The sequence below is a fragment of the Enhydra lutris genome, unplaced genomic scaffold (genome assembly GCF_002288905.1).
Source record: "Enhydra lutris kenyoni isolate GAN:26980312 unplaced genomic scaffold, ASM228890v2 scaffoldscaffold1, whole genome shotgun sequence".
NCBI classification, from domain to species: Eukaryota; Metazoa; Chordata; class Mammalia; order Carnivora; family Mustelidae; genus Enhydra; species Enhydra lutris.
This window is the reverse complement of record NW_019154085.1, coordinates 64,207,297-64,228,640: the sequence shown is the minus strand read 5'-3', so window position 1 is coordinate 64,228,640 and position 21,344 is coordinate 64,207,297. Positions and strand designations below refer to the sequence as shown.

Genomic DNA, 21,344 nt, shown 5'->3' with positions numbered 1-21,344 from the left:
TTTACTCTGCTTGGCTGAGGTCATCTCGTTGTCAGAATAAAGGACCTTTTCCTGGGCAGACTTTTCAAAGTGCTCTTTTAAAAACTTAGTTGAAACCTTTGGAATCTCTTCGTCCTCAGGTGTATCAATGACTACAAACAGAAAATAATACCGGGGGTGTTATATAACAAATAAACATGATGTTTGAGAAGAAAATTGTAATACTATGTGAAGCTTCTCACAATATATGTTAAATAAAAAGGTTCAAGGTATATATGGTTAATATATGTACACAGTTAATATATGTCAAGAAATATAGGAAGAACAGTGGTGATGGTTATATCTGGATAGGAAGTCATAAGTGATGAAACTGTTGTTTATTTCAATTGTATATATTTTTCAAGTTTCAAGACCTACTTCCTTTAGGAAAACCAAAATGAAGCCAAAATAGATAGAGCCAAGTAATGATTGGGTCACAGCTGGCTTAAATCATCCTTTGTAGCTCTTCAAGGCAACAAAGCTTTTCATTCCCCTTTTATAGGCAAGACAAACTGGGTCTTATGCAAACTTGCACAGATTTCTCTGTAGTTTAATGTCATATCTGTAGGTTGCAAAACTGAATTTAGAAGTGTTTAAATCCATTATTAGAAGTAATAAAATCCAGATAACATTTCTGTTCCCAGGGAGCTTGATAAACATTAAGTTTTATTCTAGGTCCCTGAGGCAAAAAGCAATTCAGAGGTGGCTGGTGTACCACCTTCTAGGCTTTTAGGATGAATTCATAAGACTGATGGGCAGTGAACTATTTCAGAAGCTTATTGCGTCTATTACCACACACAGAACCTAATTATATATAGAAATACTACTCTGTCCCCTTTGGGACCATGAGTCATAGTTACTAAATTTACTCAGTGGGAGGGACTGTGCTTTGGAAGTCTTCCATTCAAACACAGACACATCAGCAGGAGCAAGGTATATTGGGGACCAATAATAACAGATTCTCACCTGTTTCTTGAACATACTGAGGGAGCTGAGAAGCTTGGCTTATTTCCTCAGTGTGCTTTTTAAGATGAGAGGCCTATGTTTAAAGATAATTTTAAATCAATAATTGTTTCTAAGAAGTCAGTTATTTTAGTACTATACATATATTCTTCATTTCACAGTGATTTTCTTTCAAGACTTCAGTGAACATTGAGAGATGCTAATTAAACTTCTATTCCTTATTTTAATGCATGGGCTCATGCTGTAACATAATATATATGAATTAACATCTAAAGTGCACTCATATTTTTAGGATGCTCGTTTTATTTTTCGAAGAATGTCAACTCCAAAGTACAGAAATAGACACTGATATATATTGATATTAAACACATAAAGGACATTAAAAGCAATTGCTTACAACAAGGTCAGAATTTCCACACAGGTTTGTAAACTGTTTGGAAAGTATTGTCTTTCTAAGTAGTTACCATTTCTGTTCCAAGAACATCACTTTTGTGTGTTTTGGAAACTTCTTGTTCATTTCTTTCCGTTTCCTGGCTGTTTCTTGAAATGTTGACTTGGCTACTGTGGATTACCTCCTGAAAAATAAATGAATAAAGAAATATACAATGTTTTAAGAAAAGTCTGAAAATGTTAACTTTTTTAATTAATGGAAAAACTTAATAATAAAATTAAAATTAATGAAAAAAATGGAAGTTCCTCAGTGTATTAGTTTGCTTGGCTGCTGTAACAAATTATCACAAACTTAGTGGCTTATAACTGCACAAACTTAATATTTTATGGCTCTGTAGGTCAGAAGCCCTGACTGGGGGTGTTGACAGTGTTAGTAGGTCTGTATTCCTTTCTGCAGGCTCTAAAGGAGAATCTATTCAATCCTTGTCTTTTGCAGTTTGAGAGACTTCCTGTTTTCCTTGGCTCATGACCCCACTCTACCAGGCTGAGGCTTTCTCACACTGCCATCTCTGATTCTCTCTTCCAATTCCCTGTTCTACTTTTAAGAACCTTGTGATTACATGGGGCCAATCTGAATAATCCAGGATTCTCTGTCAGAAGGTCAGCTGATTAGCAGCTGTAATTTTATTTGCAATCTTAATTCTCCTTTGCATGTAACTTATATATTCACAGATTTTGGGAATTAGGATGTAAATATCTTCAGGAACCATTATTCTGCCTACTACCCTTAGTGAGCTACAATGTAAGAAAGATGAACCTCAAAAAGAAAATGCAAATCCTTGATGAAAAAAATGTATTTTGTTATTTACAAGCCAACTTTTCATGTTACAGAAAGACACTGCAGTCTTCAAGTTGGCCTTCTAGTTTGATGACACATCCAGAGTTCAGATGAAGACTATAACCAACATAAACAGACCATATTATGTTAATGTGTATTTCTCTGTCTTCACACATGGGGCTACTTTTGATTTTATTTAAGTTAGTACAGGTGACCCTGGCTGATTTAGATGCTTTGAAGCTCCTCTTTATTTTGGTTATCCAGTCCTGCTGTTACTAGAGACTGTGATCTGGTACAAGTATATGACTGACTGATTGATTGATGTGATGAGTCAGTTGGCATATTGTTAAAAATCTTAACATCAGAAAATAAGGATATGAAGAGATTACTCTTCAAGAACCCATGAAACAACTTGTTTGAAGTTGGGCATTCACTTTCATCTACTTTACCATCAAACACTATTTTTGAGATATGATTTTTTAAAAATTTGCCTTTGTAGAGAATAGTCAGGTGAGCAAATGTCCATTATTATTCATCATATAGGAGCACTAATTTTTTTTTTACACAAAGTTAAATAGTTTTGAGCTGTCAAATTCTAGTCCTTTAAACCAACAATAAATTTAAAATTAATTAACGAGACCTTGATTTTTTGTTTTTATTTTTTTTAGTTAGTGGGCTTGTAGTGTGTGACTTTCCCCACCTAAAGGTATTCAGTATACAGGGTATAATTTCTGGTTAACCAAGCAGCTGTCAGACATCTGCTTAGAGATATATAATTCGATCTGATCTTATACTTTTCTAGGAAGGAGACTTAAGAAAAACAGTTGGCATCTTCCTAAAAGTTCTACAGAGAATTGAAGGCAAAATGTAGGTTTATACTTTAGAATGTAGATTATATTTCATTGGATGTATTAGTTAACTAGAAATCCTTTCACAATGTATACATATATCAAATCACCATAATGTATACTTTAAATGTCTTATAATGTTGTTAACTATACCTCAATAAGGCTGAAAAAATGTGGACTGTATCTCATTAAATTGAATACCAGTGTAATTTTTTTTCCCTTGAAGCAGAATGGTTTTCTAACCTGAATTAATAATCCACATATATAAAATCATTTTTAATAACATGCTTGGCATACATTTGTGCCAAGGAAAAGTTTACTTAATGAGTGGATGACTAAATTAGCAAACTTCTATTAATAAATTATTTTCATTGAATCTTCTATTTGCTGGAGAGTGTCCTGGAAATGAGATGAAACAATGAGCAAGTCGTGTACTCTACTTTCTCAAGAGGGAGTACAGAAAATAAATAATCCATATCCTTTCCTTTAAGTTCAAATAACCAAAGTTTGATTTAATAGGAAACTTTGCATAATCAAATTTTATTTAAGGGTATCAGTAACATTAGGCTGTAGGGAACAATAACAATCACTGAAAATGCATGAGCACAAATAACAATTTTTTCCGTGACAACTGTTTACAACTGTGAGAAGCCTTTCCATCTATAAAGCTATGATGGACATATTCTATGGCCTTCTTATGATGCTGATTGAACAGACAATGAAAGAACAAAGGGCAGTGGGAACCTAACCAGTATGAAGGTTCTTACTGAAGTGCACCATGATCATTACTACAGAATCGTGCCTCTATTTACAGTTCCATGGAACAAGCTATGGCACAGAGACATGCTTATTTGGTCCAGTTGGTGTTTTTAAATTTAGAATTAGTTAATACTTACAGAAATCAAGACTTCTGCCTGCTTTTGTAAACTTTAAAGATCTGACAGTCCTGGGTTTGTATTCCAACATGTGAGTCAGTCTTGCTGGAATAAAGTAGTGGCCAACATTTTTACCTGGGACATGTACTTTTCAGCTGGTCACTATTCCCATCATTCGCTAAGTAATACAAGTTGGTATTAAAAAAAAAAAAAAGCCTGCCTGGAACCTATAGAAACTCTAGTTTCTTACACTTGTTGCTTATTATCAGACTGAAAGAATAGAGTTAGTGATTTGAATCTGTACGTTGAGAAAGACAAATGCAAACGTTGGGAGTAAAAAACTAAATAAACGTATTTTTGACATATTTTGAAAGTTATTTTCTGGGCACTTTCTACTGAATGTGTATCTACTTGAGTAAAAACAATCCATGCCTATCATATCTAAATATATTTTCTTGTAAGAGATGACACAACATGAACAGTACCAGGGTACATAAATTTGGCTAGCGTTTCTACTTGTGCTATTACTCAACAGAACTATAATTGCTATGTGAGTTTGGTATGTTAGTGTCAACACATCAATTTTCCTGCCCCCAGGTTGCTGTAATTTATATAAAGTCTCTCTTAAAATATGCCAAGATTTTATTTCTATTGTTATGGTGTTTCATATTTTGCAACTAGTTGAGCTTGAATGTTTTTTTTTTTGAACTTGTGAAAATTTTTATTTTATTTTTTTAAGTTTTTATTTTTTTTTAAAACTTCAGTGTTCCAGAATTCATTGTTTATGCACCACACCCAGTGCTCCATGCAGTACGTGCCCTCCATAATATCATCACCAGGCTCACCGAACCTCCCACCCCTGTTCCCTCCAAAACCCTCAGATTGTTTTTCAGAGTCCGTAGTCTCTCATGGTTCATCTCCCCCTCCAATTTCCCCCAAATCCCTTCTCCTCTCCATCTCCCCATGTCCCCCGTGTTACTTCTTATGCTCCACAAATAAGCAAAACCATATGATAATTGAGCTTGGATTTTAAATCTGACTTTCACTCTTCCCAGTTGCTGGTGTCTACAAAGAACAGGGTTAGGTAAAAGGACGGATCATCATAATGCTCAAGAGAAATCAAATTACACGAATAAGATGTAATAAAAGAATTCTGGCAAGAACACTATACATAAATTCACACAAAAATATTAATAAAATTGGTTCTTGAATATTAAATTCAAATATAGCTCAGGCTGCAAGAGACAAAATGCAGTCTTTTTTACAAGTTGGATCAACCAGGAGTCAGAAACGGGATTTTATATTAACTTGCTCCTCTACGAGGTATGTTGTAATCTTGGGTAAGTCACTAAATCACACTGGAACTCTTTTTTTTTTTTTTTCCATCTCTTTCACCCATTTATAGAAAGAGAAACAGATGATATATGTGCTCTAATATGGAGTCTAACAGAGAGAATGTGGCATAATCTCAAAATAATATGATGCTTATATAGTTCTTACCAATCTGATGTCAGCTCATATGTTAGACAAGTATCTTACAAAAATCTATCCTTGATATATACTTCTTTTTCTTTAAACAATTTTATCTATTTATTCATCAGAGAGAGAGAGAGAGAGAGCACAAGCAGGGGAATAGCAGGCAGAGGGAGAAGCAGGTTCCCTACTGAGGAGGGAGCCTGATGCAGGACTCAATCCCAGGACCCTGGGATCACGATCTGAGCTGAAGACAGATGCTTAACCGACTGAGCCACCCAGGTGTCCTTGATATATACTTCTAAGGAGATTTCTCCAGCACAGAAAAGACTTCATGTTCTGCCTACCCAACTTGTCATTGTTATTATCAGCACCGGAAAAGGCATTGTATATTCCAACCAATAAAAATTCACACTCTCGGGGCGCCTGGGTGGCTCAGTGGTTAAAGCCTCTGCCTTCGGCTCAGGTCATGATCCCAGAGTCCTGGGATCGAGCCCCACATCGGGCTCTCTGCTCAGCAGGGAGCCTGCTTCCTCCTCTCTCTCTCTCTCTCTGCCTACTTGTGATCTCTGTCAAGTGAATAAATAAAATCTTTAAAAAAAAAATTCACACTCTCACTGTAGCATAAGTAAGGAAAGAATAGGACCAATTATTTATTTATTTATTTATTTTTTATGGTGACTCACTGTTATTGTGACTTTCGGAAGTATACCCAATAGAAAAAAAAATGTGATAAAAATTTGGTAGAATAGTATGGAGTAACTGCCTCCCTAGAGTGGAAAAAACAGTTCATGTTCAATGCCAATAATTCAGCTATTTTACCTATCACTAATCTCATTTTTTTAAAAGATTTTATTTATTTATTTGACAGAGAGAGATCACAAGTAGACAGAGAGGCAGGCAGAGAGAGAGAGAGAGAGAGAGGGAAGCAGGCTCCCTGCTGAGCAGAAAGCCCAATGCGGGACTCGATCCCAGGACCCTGAGATCATGACCTGAGCCGAAGGCAGCAGCTTAACCCACTGAGCCACCCAGGTGCCCTCACTAATCTCATTTTTAATAAAACTAGGAATAGTTATGACGTATTAATGCTATTTGCATCTTTGTCAAACAGATATAAACAATACCAAAAAATGTGCTATTTATGTTAGCAAAACTGTCAGCAGATTCAAAGTTTAAAAGAATAAGCAATTTTTTTTAAAGTGATGAACATAACAATTTCTGGTTAATGTATTTCTCTAGATTTGGATATATTCAAATTCAAACCTGTTTCTTTGGCCATGGGCTTTATTTTTTTTTAAATTTTCTTTAAAAATTTACAATATAAAATTTGATTTCCCTAGGGTTTGAGCTTCAGGTTAAGGCTTTTCTACATTTACTATACATTTTTGAAATCATGGCTCAAAAACTATTTTCTGTTTAAAACCTTTCCTGAGGGGCACCTGAGTGGCTCAGTGGGTTAAAGCCTCTGCCTTTGGCTCGGATCGTGGTCCCAGGGTCCTGGGATCGAGCCCCACATTGGGCTCTCTGCTCAGCGGTGAGCCTGCTTCCCTTCCTCTCTCTCTGCCTGCCTCTCTGCCTGCTTGTGATCTCTGTCAAATGGATAAATAAAATCTTAAAAAAAAAAATAAAACTTTTCCTGACTTTTCTATAGTCATCTATTCCTGCTTATTTTGTTGTTGTTGTATTTCCATCCTGTCAGTACAAATCTTTATTACCTACTTATCACATTTCACAGTCATTATTTGACAATATCAATCTCTCATTTAACTGAAGTCCTGCATCCTCAAATCTCAGTTTTAGCATCCTGGCAGATAGTAGATGACTGCTCCCCCCACCCCCCTGTTGGCAGCCTTAAATATCAAGGAGTAAGTGCATGGGCAAATAGTCATATTTTTTTCCAAGAGTATGAACATTTTATAATTTTAAATCTAGTTTAAAAATTGAGAGGCTAAATTTTTCCCACATAATTCTACGGTTTTTTAGTATTTTAGCTAACAGTCTTTGGTAACAGTGCGGTGAACATTTCATAATTGGTTGGTGAAATTACTGAAGCTGATGTGTATAACAATAACATGTCAATCACTTTACAAAGTTCTCAGAAAGAGCCCTCTTGAAAACTTTGCTAGGGATCAGGACATCTTTGAATGAATATGGGCAGTGCGGTGATGCTATAAGGAGTAACTGGCATCATTAGAGGGAGGAGAAGCCTGTACCAAGAAACCAAAACATGCACAAAGACAATAAACATACACAAAGGGAAAGAACCTTTCAAAATAGAAAAATATATTTTCAAATAGGCTTTTTATAAAAATATCTTCATGGTGCTGGAGTGCCTGGGTGGCTCAGTTGGATAAGCATCTGCCTTCAGCTCAGGTCATGATCCCAGGGTCCTGGGATGGAGGCCTGCATCAAGCTCCCTGCTCAACAGGGAGTCTGCTTCTCCCTCTCCCTCTGCTCCTCCTCCCTGCTCCTGCTCTCTCTCTTTCTCAAATAAATAAACAAAATCTTAAAAAAAAAAAAAAAAACTCCTCATGGTATTAAACAGACTAGTTTGTATTTCTTTTTAGTGAATTAGTATTCATTGAGTTGATGGAATTGAAGTGTTGTCAAGCATCATCTAGAAACAGCAGAATGCATTAAGCAGAATTACTATGACATAAATTAAGTTGAGATATTTATGATGACAACGAAAAGACAATACTTTATCCTAATTTTTAATTTATACAAATAGGGAAAGATATCAAGGGGAAAGAAGAATCAAGGCAGTTGCAAGTCCCAATTCTTTGTCTAACTCAATATACTCAAAAGTGAACCCTCCAGTTTCATTTGGCTCAATAGTAAAGCTATGAGCATGTACTAGTTGACTTGTCAGATCCAAAGAGACTGATGGTGCAAAACATTAAAAGAAGCTTAAAAACGTAAGGTGGTGACATTTTCCTTTGAAGCCATTGCATCCCTAAACATAAGTGATGCTATACAGCTTCACCTATTCATTTATTCAACCAGCAGCTCCTAAGGACCAAACAACTATCTCCATCACATTGTGCGAGGCATTGTCAGTATTGTTTTAATTAAAGTTTCTACAATTAAATGTCAATCTACTTAAATGCCTATCAATCATCACTCTATCCATCTATCTCTGTATTTGAGTAATACAAAAAAAGGTATTCATATATATTTAATGGAATAAAAAAGCTCAGCTTGAAATTCTCTTGAGGCAAGATTTGTAATAAATACAGGTACATGAATTATGTAGTTTTATTACATAAATCTCTGGGAGAAGTATTATCATTCATTTAATTACAACTTTTTTTTCACTGAAAATAATTAGGCTTTGGTCATGTTTAGCTACTAAGAGCAAAACTTATCTTTTCTAATAAAAAATACTTGATTTGAAAGTAAAAATATTTGACTTCAAAGAGAGATTTCTGAATAAACAATGCCAGCTTTAACTGCTAGAACTCTGACTGTCCTCTTCGTTTCAAAAAATATTATTTATAGAGCCATATCCCTGTGTCCAAAAATGCTGAAGATTCATAAAAACAACATATAAAAGATGTACTCTCAACTGGGCCATCAAACATATTAGTTATATAAATAACAATATTTATTTGACAAACTAAAAAAGCAGGATACATAAAAACATTCAATTTGCAGTAAAGGATGCCCTCTGGAAGTTTTATGTAGATGTGTGTTAAAGATACACATACGTATACAATATTTCAATCCAACATAGACATAAAGCATCTTAAAACCAAAGTGCCACAAGGATATAAATAAACATAAAAGCACAATAAAAGAGAATAAAACTTTGAGTCTCAAGGAACACTGAAATGACAGATAAAAAGCTTGTAAGAAGAATGAAAATATTTTAAAGAAAAAGAAAACCAGAGGCTACATGTATCTTATGTTAATTAATGCAAACCAAAATAGAGAAACAGAAGAATTCTGCCTCTTTATTACCACCCTATATTACCAATAGCCAATAGATTTTTAAGCCCTACTAATTCTATGTTTAATTATCTCTCAAGTCAATGCTGTCTTTACACTAAACTTCTGACCCATGTAAGTCCTTGTATAATCTCTTTCAGTAGTCTCCTAACTCTACTTCTTCCATCTTAATTGACCCCCTTTATTTCAACACTATAGAGCTAGAAACATCTTTCTTAAGTGCATACACTATTCATCTTACTCTCTTGTTTAAGTTTCTTCAATGGCTCCTGATTGCCTTCGAATAAAATAACAGTTCTTTAACACAACATAGAGTTTTCTTTATTATCTGGGCTTTGCTTACATCTCCAGCTTCATACCGCAGTTTTGCCTCACTGTATTCACAAATATACTATTTTACCTTTTGTATAAGGTGCTCCTCTTGCCTAGAATGTAATTCTGTATTCATGAAACATTATTTCAAGTCTCAGCTGGAGCATTCTCTGCTCTTAGATGTCTTCCTTGGCCCTCTTTCATTCAGAGTAAAGTTTATCACCTCCTGGTGTCCCAACAAATCTCATTTATATTTTCTATCATAGAATAATTGCGCTTTAATTATTTGTTATATGTCTATTTCTCTGATATAGTGAGCTCCTTGAGGGCAAAATAATATACACATCACTGAATTTTTGTTCCTAACATATGGTGGGTGCTTAATGACTATCAGCCGAATTAAAAAAATACAAGGCAGGGGCGCCTGGGTGGCTCAGTGGGTTAAGCCTCTACCTTCAGCTCAGGTCATGATCTCAGGGTCCTGGGATCGAGCCCCACATCAGGCTCTCTGCACAGCAGGGAGCCTGCTTCCCCCTCTCTCTCTGCCTGCTTCTCTGCCTACTTGTGATCTCTCTCTCTCTCTCTCTCTCTCTGTTGAATAAATCAATAAAATCTAAAAAAACAAAAAAAAAACAAAAAAAAACAAAAAAAACAAGGCATAGACTCCAGAAGCAACCTTCTTAAGTTGGGATCATTTTGCTCACTTTCTTTGGGAAAGTTACTTAACCCTCCAACATGTCCATTTCTTGTCCTCTCCACCCTCCCCCACCAATAAAAAGGATTAATCAGGGAATAATAATAGTGCCTGTGTCAGAAAGTTATTATGAGGAGGAAGTTAATATAAGTGAACACCTGGCTCATAAGTGTTATATTAGTGTTTGCTATCTTTATGTAATAGATATCCATTGCACACTTACTTTGTGTCAGCTATTTACAAGGTAAGCAAGGCAAAAAAAAAAAAAAAAAGATGGGATGAAAGTATTTTGTCTATGGCTCTATGAATTTTACTATTGAAATTTACCATGAATTTTTCATCATAGAACTAAGCCCAGAAACTAAGGAAACAAGTTCTAATATATACATTTTTTTTTCCACCAGAGAAGTAGTGGATTTGGGGGATTTATTCAAAGAGAGAGAAGCAAAAGCTGCCTGTGCACATTAGGACTCTTCCAAATCGTTCTGGCTGCTAGGACGTGGAAATACTCTAGAGAGACATGGCCAGAGTGTGGCTTTGTGATCACCTATTCAGTCCATCTTTCATGAACTCATACCTAGTGAACAGTCAGTTCACAGTGATTTAATCCACAATTATGCATTTCTTCTCATACTTGCTCTTTCCTAAAGATCCTACTGTATGACTATCATTTAGACAATAAATTAAGAATGTTAAGATTTATGTATTACCTATATATATATATTTTTATCCAGTCACATCTCCCAGTTTCAAACATCAGAATCTGAGCGATTTAAACAGGAAAGATAATTTGTTAAAGAGAAACTGAGTGGCAGAGGTGGGGAGTGGAATTCATGGAATCTCCAGATTTCAGAAAACAAGACCTGGAGGTTTTTGTAGTCAGTAACAGAGCTGAATAATGCTGCAGAGCCATCCGGTGAATGCACCCATGCTGTTGTCACTGAACACCAGACACCATGTTCATTGCCGAAGTTATCAAAACTACATAATGGATGTTGCTTCTAGAATAGTTACTTCTTAAGATTGGATGTTGCTAATCTCTTGCCACCAGCCATAATTAAGATTAATTCCACATGGTCCCTGCTTCTCATGTCATTTCACCATTTCTTTATGCAAAGTCTGATTTGGGGGTATCTGATTGGTACAATCTAGTTCATACATCTGAGTCCTAGTTGCCAGGAAGCCTAGGAGAGTAAGTGTGTGGTATTTGCAGCTTCTCCTCATGGAGGCTGGTTCTGCCTCATTGGTAAGAGGCATTCCCAAGTAAAGAAGGAGTTTCGAATGTCAAAAAGAGTGAAAAGTGGCTATTACCCTTGTTACAATAGTGTAATTCATGAACACTGAGGTCTTCTTAACCAAACAGAAACCAGCTAAAAGCGTTAAGTAAAGGTGTTTATTTTTGACAACAGATAACATAGTAGGAAACACTATTCATGTCTTATAATGGAATTGATTTGGGCCTATTTCTTGGCAATATATGTTCCATGTGATACGACAAGGACATGTAGGAAGACTTAGAGATAGTACAATTGGCCTGCCAAGAGGTTGGAAAGAGTTCCTGTTATACAAACTTTCCTCCTCCTTTTACTGTCCCTCTGTGTCTCTGTGAACATCAGTCTTGTTCACTGGGAGGAATGACATTTTAAATCTTTATATAAAATCCAAACAGAGGGAAGAAACACAATAAAATAGATTTGGCTCCGATGCAACCATTTCAAGATTATCTGTGCAAACAAGTCAGTGTAATTATCAATTATGGCTACAACTGAATTATTCTGATCACTTGGGTTTTCTTCAAAATAAGGAAAAATGGGGGAAAATAAAAGGGTAACTAATTGCAGTTTCACTGGTGAATGTATCTACTAGCAACATGGGAAATGAAAAGAGATTGAAGTGGCAGACAGGGATATTAGATTATAGCTGGAGTTTGTCATCAATTCAAGTGATAAATCAGGTAAATAAGTTACAACTAATTTCAGCCTCACTTAGAATCCTCATTTGTAATCTGCTGCAACAGAAAGTGGGGAAGCACTGAAGGAGACAGAGATGAGGCGCTACTATGGATTGAGTGTTGTAGGTGTCAGGAAATGTACAAGGCGCTTCACACTTGTATAAAACCTCATTTCCTTAGAACTCCACTGTTCTTAAAGTCTACATGCTGATTATACACAAAAGGGATTGAAGGAAGAATGATACACAAATTTTAAAAACACCAAACATACACCACAAATATAATGTTTTCATAAGAATTCCATCAGCCAGCTATTTTGAACCAATGTTTTTAACACCTAAAGGCAGTAAATGACATATTCTATGTGCTCTTATTATGTGCTTAGAGTGTGTTTAAGGTAGAGACAAGAGAAAAGGAAAGACATTATCCTCAACCAGTTAAATATCTTGGAGAACAGCACAATTCTGAGAGTCCTTCAAAGAACCCCAAAATTAATAATCATGTACACTAATTTGTATTATGTCTTAACTCTTAAAAGATCACTGGGTCTTTCACTACAATATCTTTTTCATTATTATACCAGGTAACTACACATTTTTTTTTTCTTTCTTTTAGGGCTGCTGATTCAGTGAAACATCTTTTCTATCAATTTAATATTGGTCATCAATGCAAAGGTTTGACAAATACAAAAAATCAATGCCAGAAGTTTAAGAGGTCTCAAAATTGAAAAGAGGTTCCTACTAAAAAGGACCAAGGACTATTTGCTTTAAGTATGTGCTTATGTAGTTTCATTTTACATAAAAAAAAAAATCAACAATTATTTAAAAAATTGAGCCATTTAACTCCTACAGACTTATAAAAAAAATCAGATGACATTTAAGGACATACTCTCTGATCTGTAATAGAAGTCCTTCCAATTAAGCTAATAAATACCGGTGCACTGTAAATGACAGAAAACCTACCCACCTGCTGGAGGCTCATAACTGAAGATCAGGTTTGTTTTTTAAGGATGGATCAGAGCAGATGAGATTCAAACAGGCATTGATAAAAAGGAATGATAGGTCTTTACAACTTACTTCAAATATTCAGATAAATACTTGATCTCCTATCTCAAGATTATAAGAGAGATTATATTGAACGTAAGTGTCAAACATAGAGCCCATGATTATTAAATGATTTAACTTGCGTTTTCTGTGAAAAGATATTCTCTGTTTCACCACTGTTTTTATAGGAAGAAATTAACATATTTGCATTTGGCTGGGGCACTACACCTGTCAAACGGTAACATAGGTGTCCTAAGGCGAGCTCAGGGAGGACCGAAACCTCCCATGGAGCAGAAGGGTCAAAGCTCGTTTGATTTTGATTTTCAGTACTAATACGCACCATGAAAGCGGGGCCTCACGATCCTTCTTACTTTTTAGGTTTTAAGCAGGAGGTGTAGAGAAAAGTTACCACAGGGATAACTGCCTTGTGGCAGCCAAGGGTTCACAGCGAAGTCACATTTTGAAAAACAACAACAACAACAATATACACACACACACAAACATATTTGCATTTGGTTCTGATATAGAAAACGTAGATCTCTATGTGTCTGCAATTCTCTCATGCATAGTTTTTTCATATTCCTTCTTCCCTGCAAATTATTGCTTCTTTTCTTTGTCTGTTTTCTATAACCAGACTTGATGGTATACTTTGTCATTTTCTTAACTCCCCCTGTAATAGAAAAGGTCTAGAAAAATAAGAGCATGAAGGAAAAGGAGTTGAGCGGAAAAAAGGAAAATTCCTTTCTTAATCCTCTAAAAGAAAAAAAAGACAATATAATTGGGGGGAGCTGTTGATATTTGTAGAATTATGGCGCAAAATATTTATGATAAAAGGTTCACAAACTGAATCCCAACCTAAAGGGCTGACTTCATTAAAGTTCCCCCAGATCTCCCCAAAATATGTCTGAACACCATGTGATATGAATTCTAGTATTAAATTTTTGTGATTTGTACTCTGAAGACAGAAACGAATTTCAAACGCAGGACGATGTCTTTAGCACTCTTGGTATTTCCCTGGGTGGGGGGGGAGGTGGAGGAAGATAGATTGAGCACTTGGCTCCCCCTGTTGGTATCAATTTGGTGGCTGGTCTACAATGTGTTTTGTCCTGATGGGGTAGGAAATGAAGTAGCCTCAGCTGGTTCCTACAGAGATAATAACTTGCTCCTTTCCATGTTAGATGACTCTGGTCAGAGAGGGATAAAGAACAAGGCTGTTGGAAGATGTGATCTTATTCCATGTGCCGTGATCTTGAGATCTGCATAGAAACTGCAAAAAATAAATTTTCCAAGCAATATTCCAAACAGTTATCTCTGCAATAGAATGGTTCTGAAGACAGAATGTTTTAACATCTCTTCCTTTTCTCAGGCCTTGTTTTTTCCCAGGTTATTGGGGGTGGGGGTGGGGAGGGGAGTATGCTAATTTGTTTGTAATTATGCAAACTAATCAATGAACATGCAAAAGAATAGACAAACCTATCTCTAATCATTTTCAAAGACCCATGAGGATGGGTTTATTTAGAGAAATACTAGATCCAGAAGAAGTAGAAAGAGCTAATATTTTTATGTCAAGTGCTTACAGAAAACACCCATTTTCATAAAACTAACTGTGGAAAAACATTTTGCCCCTTGTACAAGTTTTATAAGCATAATGATTCTGTTACGTTAAGGTTTCTTTTGCTATAATTTTCCTTGCTCCTCAAAAACTAGCAAAGTCTGTGAACTTAAAATCCCACAGCTTGCCATTCTAACAATTCAAAAATAAAGCACCTTTAATTAGTATAATGTATTGTTTCTATATTTAAGAATTCTATTAAGTATAATTATACAAAGAGCACATTTCCACTTTAAACTAATATGAGACTTCAAATTGAAGGAAGGGCTGTATCAACACATTCCTTCCTCCAGCTTTCCCTCCGCGGCTCCCACCTCCTCTAAGTAAAAGATGACATAAAATTCCATCATGTCCCAATGTCTGTCTTTTACATCTTCATCAACATCAGATACTTTGGGGGATCCCTGGGAACAGGAAACTCTGGGCGGTGTTTTTGTGTTTTGTGGGAAAGGGTTCCGGTGACCCTCTCTCAACAGCCCTGGGCCCTGAGATAAGAACAAACAATACCCCACTCCTTTTCCCCTAAAGCAATCCCAATGCATTTTCCTTGAAAGGAGTGAAGGGTGTATCTGTAAGTGCACTTGTCTTCTGCAAATGAAATTGAAAATGGGTTCTATAAGAACAAATAGGTTTACAGAAACCCACAATACCATTAAGAAGAAAAGCTGTGGTAGTGGTACTCCAATAATTGGGGTAAACATCGCTCCTACAAATTCTATTTTGGAGCACAAGTAAGATGAATCTTAGAAAGAATAGCAACCAGTTCGGGATTTTTTGAAAGCACTTGTGCCTGTGCTTGCAACTCAGTCTTACTTAGCGGGTTTTTGTACTAACCCCCGGGCTCTGATAGCCTGAGAAATAGTGCCAGGGCACCCTTTGTAGGATATTTCTCACCCCCTCCAAGTCACCAGGCAGATTAGCTCATTTAGTTATTAACAGCATAGGGAAGGAGCCCAGGCTGATTGCACACACTGGAAGGACTGCGTTATTTCATCAAGAGGACAGAGTTTCCACAAAGGACCAAGGCAAACATTTTGCCAGGGGTTAGAATGAGTTTCCTTTTTTAATGATGCACTGGATTGTCCTGCAGTGCTGCCCAGGGGAGGTAGGAGTGAATCCCTCTCTGCACTAGCAGGAGAACTCAACATACCAACCGATTCTGCAGAAAGTAGCTGAAATTGGAAGTTGCAAAGGGACCATGACGAAGGCTTTATGGTCACACCTCAGCAGGCAGTTAGTAATTACCATCGACTCATCTGGGGACAGCCGCCGTTGAGAGTTACAGTGTGTGGCTCCAAAGTAATGCTGTTGATGTCGGTAGATCACAGACATTAGTCTTAATTGTACTTCATGGGCATACCTCGTGTCTTGGGGGAAGTGGACACGTTGCTTTAGTTATGTGAAGAGCCAAACGACTATGAGCAGGTTTACTATGTTATTTAATAAAGTTGATCACTTTGCAATTAAATCCCATGTCTTTCAGAAAATAATAACTGCGTAGAAATATCAAAGGTACAAACTCAAGAGACATTAGGTGTACAGACTGTATAATCCTATAAAATTAAAGCTTTTTTGATAAAAGATTACAGTAATAAGAAGTTAAGTATCAGTTTTAGTTATTTATTGGTACATTAGTGTGGCCTAAACTAATAAATTCATTCACTTTTTAGTTTATCTTTGTTCTAATTGGTTTTCCTTAAGAATTTTGATGTATCTTTCCTTAGTTCATTTATACCATTATTTAGTTTAATTTTAATATTGAAATATAACTGTATATATACAAATAACAGTATTTTGAGAGTGTCTGAAATTAACAAAGGAGCTAACAGGGTTTGGGGTACCAGTAAATTGGTTGTTTGGCTGACTGACATTTATCATATTCACCATGATTTCCTTATGCTTTTGTTTTCTCTGTTCTCCACAGACCCGGAGAGCTGTACCATTCCCCCATCCCTGACCGCAAGCCAGAACAACTTAATCAGAATGACCTGGGCTGCCGGGGGAGTTCCTTTATTAATTTACGCTTAAGGGTCTAACCTTACCGAGGGCCTAAGTGACTCAGGGGACCTGAGCTCCTTCAGAGACTCCGTCCGTGTCTCAGCCTCACAGGGAGAATGGTTTCATTCTAAATCCTTATCTCGTCAGAGAAGAAAGAGGTAGGAGGGGACAAGTCAAGGGCTCTGAAAAGCCATCCTGCTTCAGGTTGGGGGTGATGCAGAAACTGGTGGACAGAGGACTCATTGGAGACCCACCACCACTGCATTGCTGCACCCCCAAACAGGAAGCCTCGGGTGGAAGCATGGAATAGGGGCTTCATAAGGAGGGTGGGGCACACTTCTAGATGAACCAGGCTCATGCAGGCCATAATGGAATCAGGGTTTGGGGGGCCCGCAGGAAAAGCCTTTCTTTCTTTCGTCCTGAGAAATACAACTTCTTACAGAGTTTAGTTTGTGTTTTGGCCTTTGTCTTCATTGTAGCTGGTGTGAGTAGTACTAACTGTGGTTAATCTACCTTGCAACTTGAGCAAGGAATTGTTTTTACAAAATATAATTCTTTTCGATTTGATATCTCTAGAAAAAAGCATGGGCTTCCGTCAAGACCTACAGAACCAGAGGAAGGTAGACATGGATAGGAAGAGGAGAGACAGGTGGAGATTGATTTAATAGCAAGGTCACTGGTGGCAAGATGGCAAGGCAGCCATGGCCAGGGCACAGGTGTGGAAAGCAGTAATGAAACGTCCAATCATGAACATAACACAGATAGTTTTGAATGTAAAAGTAGAGGTGAAAAATTCAGTTTACCAAGTGTGCATCTCCAAACCCACAACTGGATCAAAGTTTGCATTTCTACTTATTGAACTAAAAAGGAAACTGAGCTGTTAGTGTAGGGCAAAGCTGGTTTGCTGTATGGTAGCAGGAACTGGGATGTTTTGATTAATAAATAACTTGAGTGAACCAAATTCTGCATAAACCAGCTTGTATAGGCCTGGCTCTTACTGGGTTATAGACCTCAGTTGGTCAAGGCCATTGTTTTATTGGTTGCTTTATTTAGCAAACTCTTGGTCTTCTGATTCTGACTCAGCATTCAAAAATTAATCTTATTGTGTTCTTTTCAGTACCAAAGCTCACTCACAATAGGTGCTGAGAAAGAGTTGTAGAAGATGGTTTAAATGGTTTGGCCAGTGGGAAATTTATATGTATTCACTGGTCTATCTGGAGAAAGGTCAGGCTGATTGCCTGGCTGGTGCCAAGGAAAGAAATGGTTCTCTGGCAAATAGGGGCCCTTATTTCTTAGTATTTGTACATATTAGCATTGATGTTGAAAAAAGCACTTACTATATTTTATTCAGACAATTGGAAGAATGTATTTTACCTTCATTGTTTCGAAGCACAAACCAGAAAATGTCACAAGGTAGGTTCTACCCCTTACAAATGTTTTCCTCTCCCTTCCACATATCAACTAAAACGAGCTGAGAGGCTATAGCACTTGCAGAGATGGAAAAAATCAACACTGCCTCAACTCTTTCTCTTTTCCTCATTTATTCAAGCAGGGTAGGCTTTTTTCTTTCTTGCCTGATTCAATTCATATATTAATTATATTTCCCTCTCAGTACATCATGTCACAATAAAGCAGTGAATGAAGCAGTCTTCAAAAGCAAATGCTATGTTATTCATTTGCTCCCACTTGAAAAAACATGCTTTTACTCATAACGGCATCCCCGGGCGGCAGTGAACCTGTGCAAAGTATGTCCTATACACATTCCCCTCTGTGGCTTTCCCAGAGATCCCCCTCATCTTGTCATTGCTTAGAGTGTGGGGTTAAGCACTTTTTCCTCAGAAGGAGACCTGTTATTATAATTTTTTAAAATATGCACTAAAGTTACTGACTACTTCAGAACAACAGATGCCCAAAGCATTCAGAGAGATGTTAATTTTAAACTAATCTTTAATTACTTAATGAGCTCCTAGGAAATGATTCTGTCTCCAAGGGCCAAAGAACTAGAAAATAAATAAATAAATAAATTGAAGTGTGTGAGTTGTGAGGCATAGAGCAATGTTATCCTTCTTTGTCTTTTTACATATACATAAAATGTTTATGAATCATATTTTCCTTTGAGAATAATTACCACCTGATTATGCTCTCTTAGCTTTAGTGGAAATATTGCTGATGATAATAGCTGGTGTTTATTGAACAATTCATAGATGCCAGACATTTTACTAACAGCTTTACATGGAGCACCTTATTCTATTCTTAAAACACACCCGCTACTTCGTCCTCATTTTACAGAGATCGGGTGGCTAACACAGAGGATTCTAACCTGGGCTGTCTGGCTTTGGAGCCAGCAGGCCTGACCATCACTCTGGATTCCTGTTTGCATGATGTTACTTTAAGTTGTAGGAGTCATTAAAAAATACTATTAAAAAATAACATACACAATTAAAATACAATATGAGACACACTTTTGATCAGAAACTTATCTGTCGATAGAGATCTAGGTTAGGTTGGGGCTGTCAATAGAAATCTACGACCTTGAAGAATTATGTACACGGCAGAAAGCTAAAGGTAGGTTTAAAGCACTTACATGAGAAATGCTTTGCAATGTGGACATTTCTCTGATGAAAAATGTTTAGTCTGCTAGAAAATAATTATGGGTCACCTTTAAAGAGTCTAAAACACACAGATGTCAGATTATATCTGTCACAAGCTGTCAAAAATGTTTTCTATCAACCTAAAATTGTCTAGGGATTGTTTCAAATCCACGTAACTTTACAGAGTGCTAATGTTTGCATTCGGGTTTTTGAGACAGCAGATATATCCAGAAAGATGTGTACTGGCTTGCAGCTTCCTCATGGTCCACGTGAGGGGCAGCCGCAGGAGTGGTCAGGAAGACCTCACATTCTTGACATGGATTCGGGCAGCCATTTTCACATAAAAGCAGTTGCCTAAACCCTGTGTTGCACTGATTACTTCCAAAATTTTGGGGGCTCCATCTGCTCCTTCCCACTTAAGCCACTTAGAAAAGAAAACACCAAACCAAACCAAGCAACCTCAGAAGAGTACAGGCTTCCAGGACTCCAAAATTAATAAGCAAAGAGCTACTCAGGATGGTGTAAGTATGGGCGAAAGAAAACAAAGACATTCCTGTGAGAAGATGAAGGTCAAAACCTGAGTGTGAAAATATGGCACAAAAAGGAATGTTGGAGACTGCTAATGAGTCCAAGATTTATCTTGGGGGTGACAGGGAATGTCGTAAAATTGGATAGCAGTGACACCGTACGACTTTGTAAAGACACTACACAGCCACCGAATTGTACGCTTAAGATGGGTGGCTTTTACGGTATGCAACTTCTATCTCAATAAGGCTGTTAAAAAAGAAAAAAGAAGGAAAGGAAAGTCTTGAAAACACAGAAACTGTAGTATAGGCAAGTGAAAATGAACTCAGAAAAGAGATGATGGCCGTTTCACATCAATAACACATGCATTCTAATACTTTCTGCAGCGTATTTCAAGGCACCCTTTTAAGAATTCGGGAAAAGATTAAATAACATTTCCTCAACACATTCTTTTAAGAAGCTGAACCCTCGCCCCACGCCTCCCTCCCCCAGTGGCTCTGATGGTCCAGAGTGGCTGCTTTTTCTAATTTACATAAGGATTCTCCACAGGCTAGCAGTGGTGATGCCGCTTACTGAAACAGGCAGAACCATGAAGCATGACAAGTCTAGAATATATAAATAGGACATTATCCCAGACGGCATAAATGAAGTTCCTGTATTTTATCTCCCCCCCTCCTCTTTTTTTCTATTTCAGAATCTCTTTTTGAATAAAAGGCAGTCTGGTAAAATAGTCTGATCAATCAGCAGACAGAGGGGTCTTTAACCTGAGAGATAGCTTAATTTCCAAAACTTGTCTAGCCCTGCTGTTCATCTCCCAAACGACTACCAAATAGCTAATTACCCTGAAACATCTGACTTTAGTATATTAGAAAGGAGAGAGGCATATTGAACTTATTACACCTTGTAAGATTATCAGTAATTGTGACATCAAATATTGTCAGAAATTCAAAACAAATGTTCTTTCTTAACTCTAATTAAATTTGATATTCAAATTAGTATTAGTTTTTATATGTTAACAAAATTTTTCTTTTTTTTTTTCTTTTTGGCCAGGGGCAGACGTAGCAGAGAAGTAAATCTCAAGTACTTTCAACAAGCAGACTGAAAATACCATCTGGGTGGACATCTTTGGGAAGACAGAATTTACTATCTGCCTTTACCTGTAAACATCCTCAATCCCCGCTGACAAGGAAAGCAATTTTTAGAATACATTAGATAGCTGTAAAAGTTTAAGTGAATATCTAAGACATGATTTTCTATGTTTT

The 21,344-nt window shown here is 36.8% G+C and overlaps 1 protein-coding gene across 2 annotated transcripts in view; it reads right to left on the bottom strand.

The window, feature by feature from the left end:
* Positions 1-21,344, bottom strand: part of LOC111143516 (xin actin binding repeat containing 2) — a 101,708-nt gene that overhangs the window by 19,748 nt on the left and 60,616 nt on the right. For both annotated transcript variants that reach the window (XM_022497339.1, XM_022497332.1), the window contains exons 4-6: positions 1,446-1,556; positions 985-1,057; positions 1-131 (exon numbers count right to left, since the gene is read on the bottom strand). In XM_022497339.1, coding sequence (XP_022353047.1) covers positions 1-131; positions 985-1,057; positions 1,446-1,556 — 315 coding nt within the window. The remainder of the gene's footprint in view (positions 132-984; positions 1,058-1,445; positions 1,557-21,344) is intronic.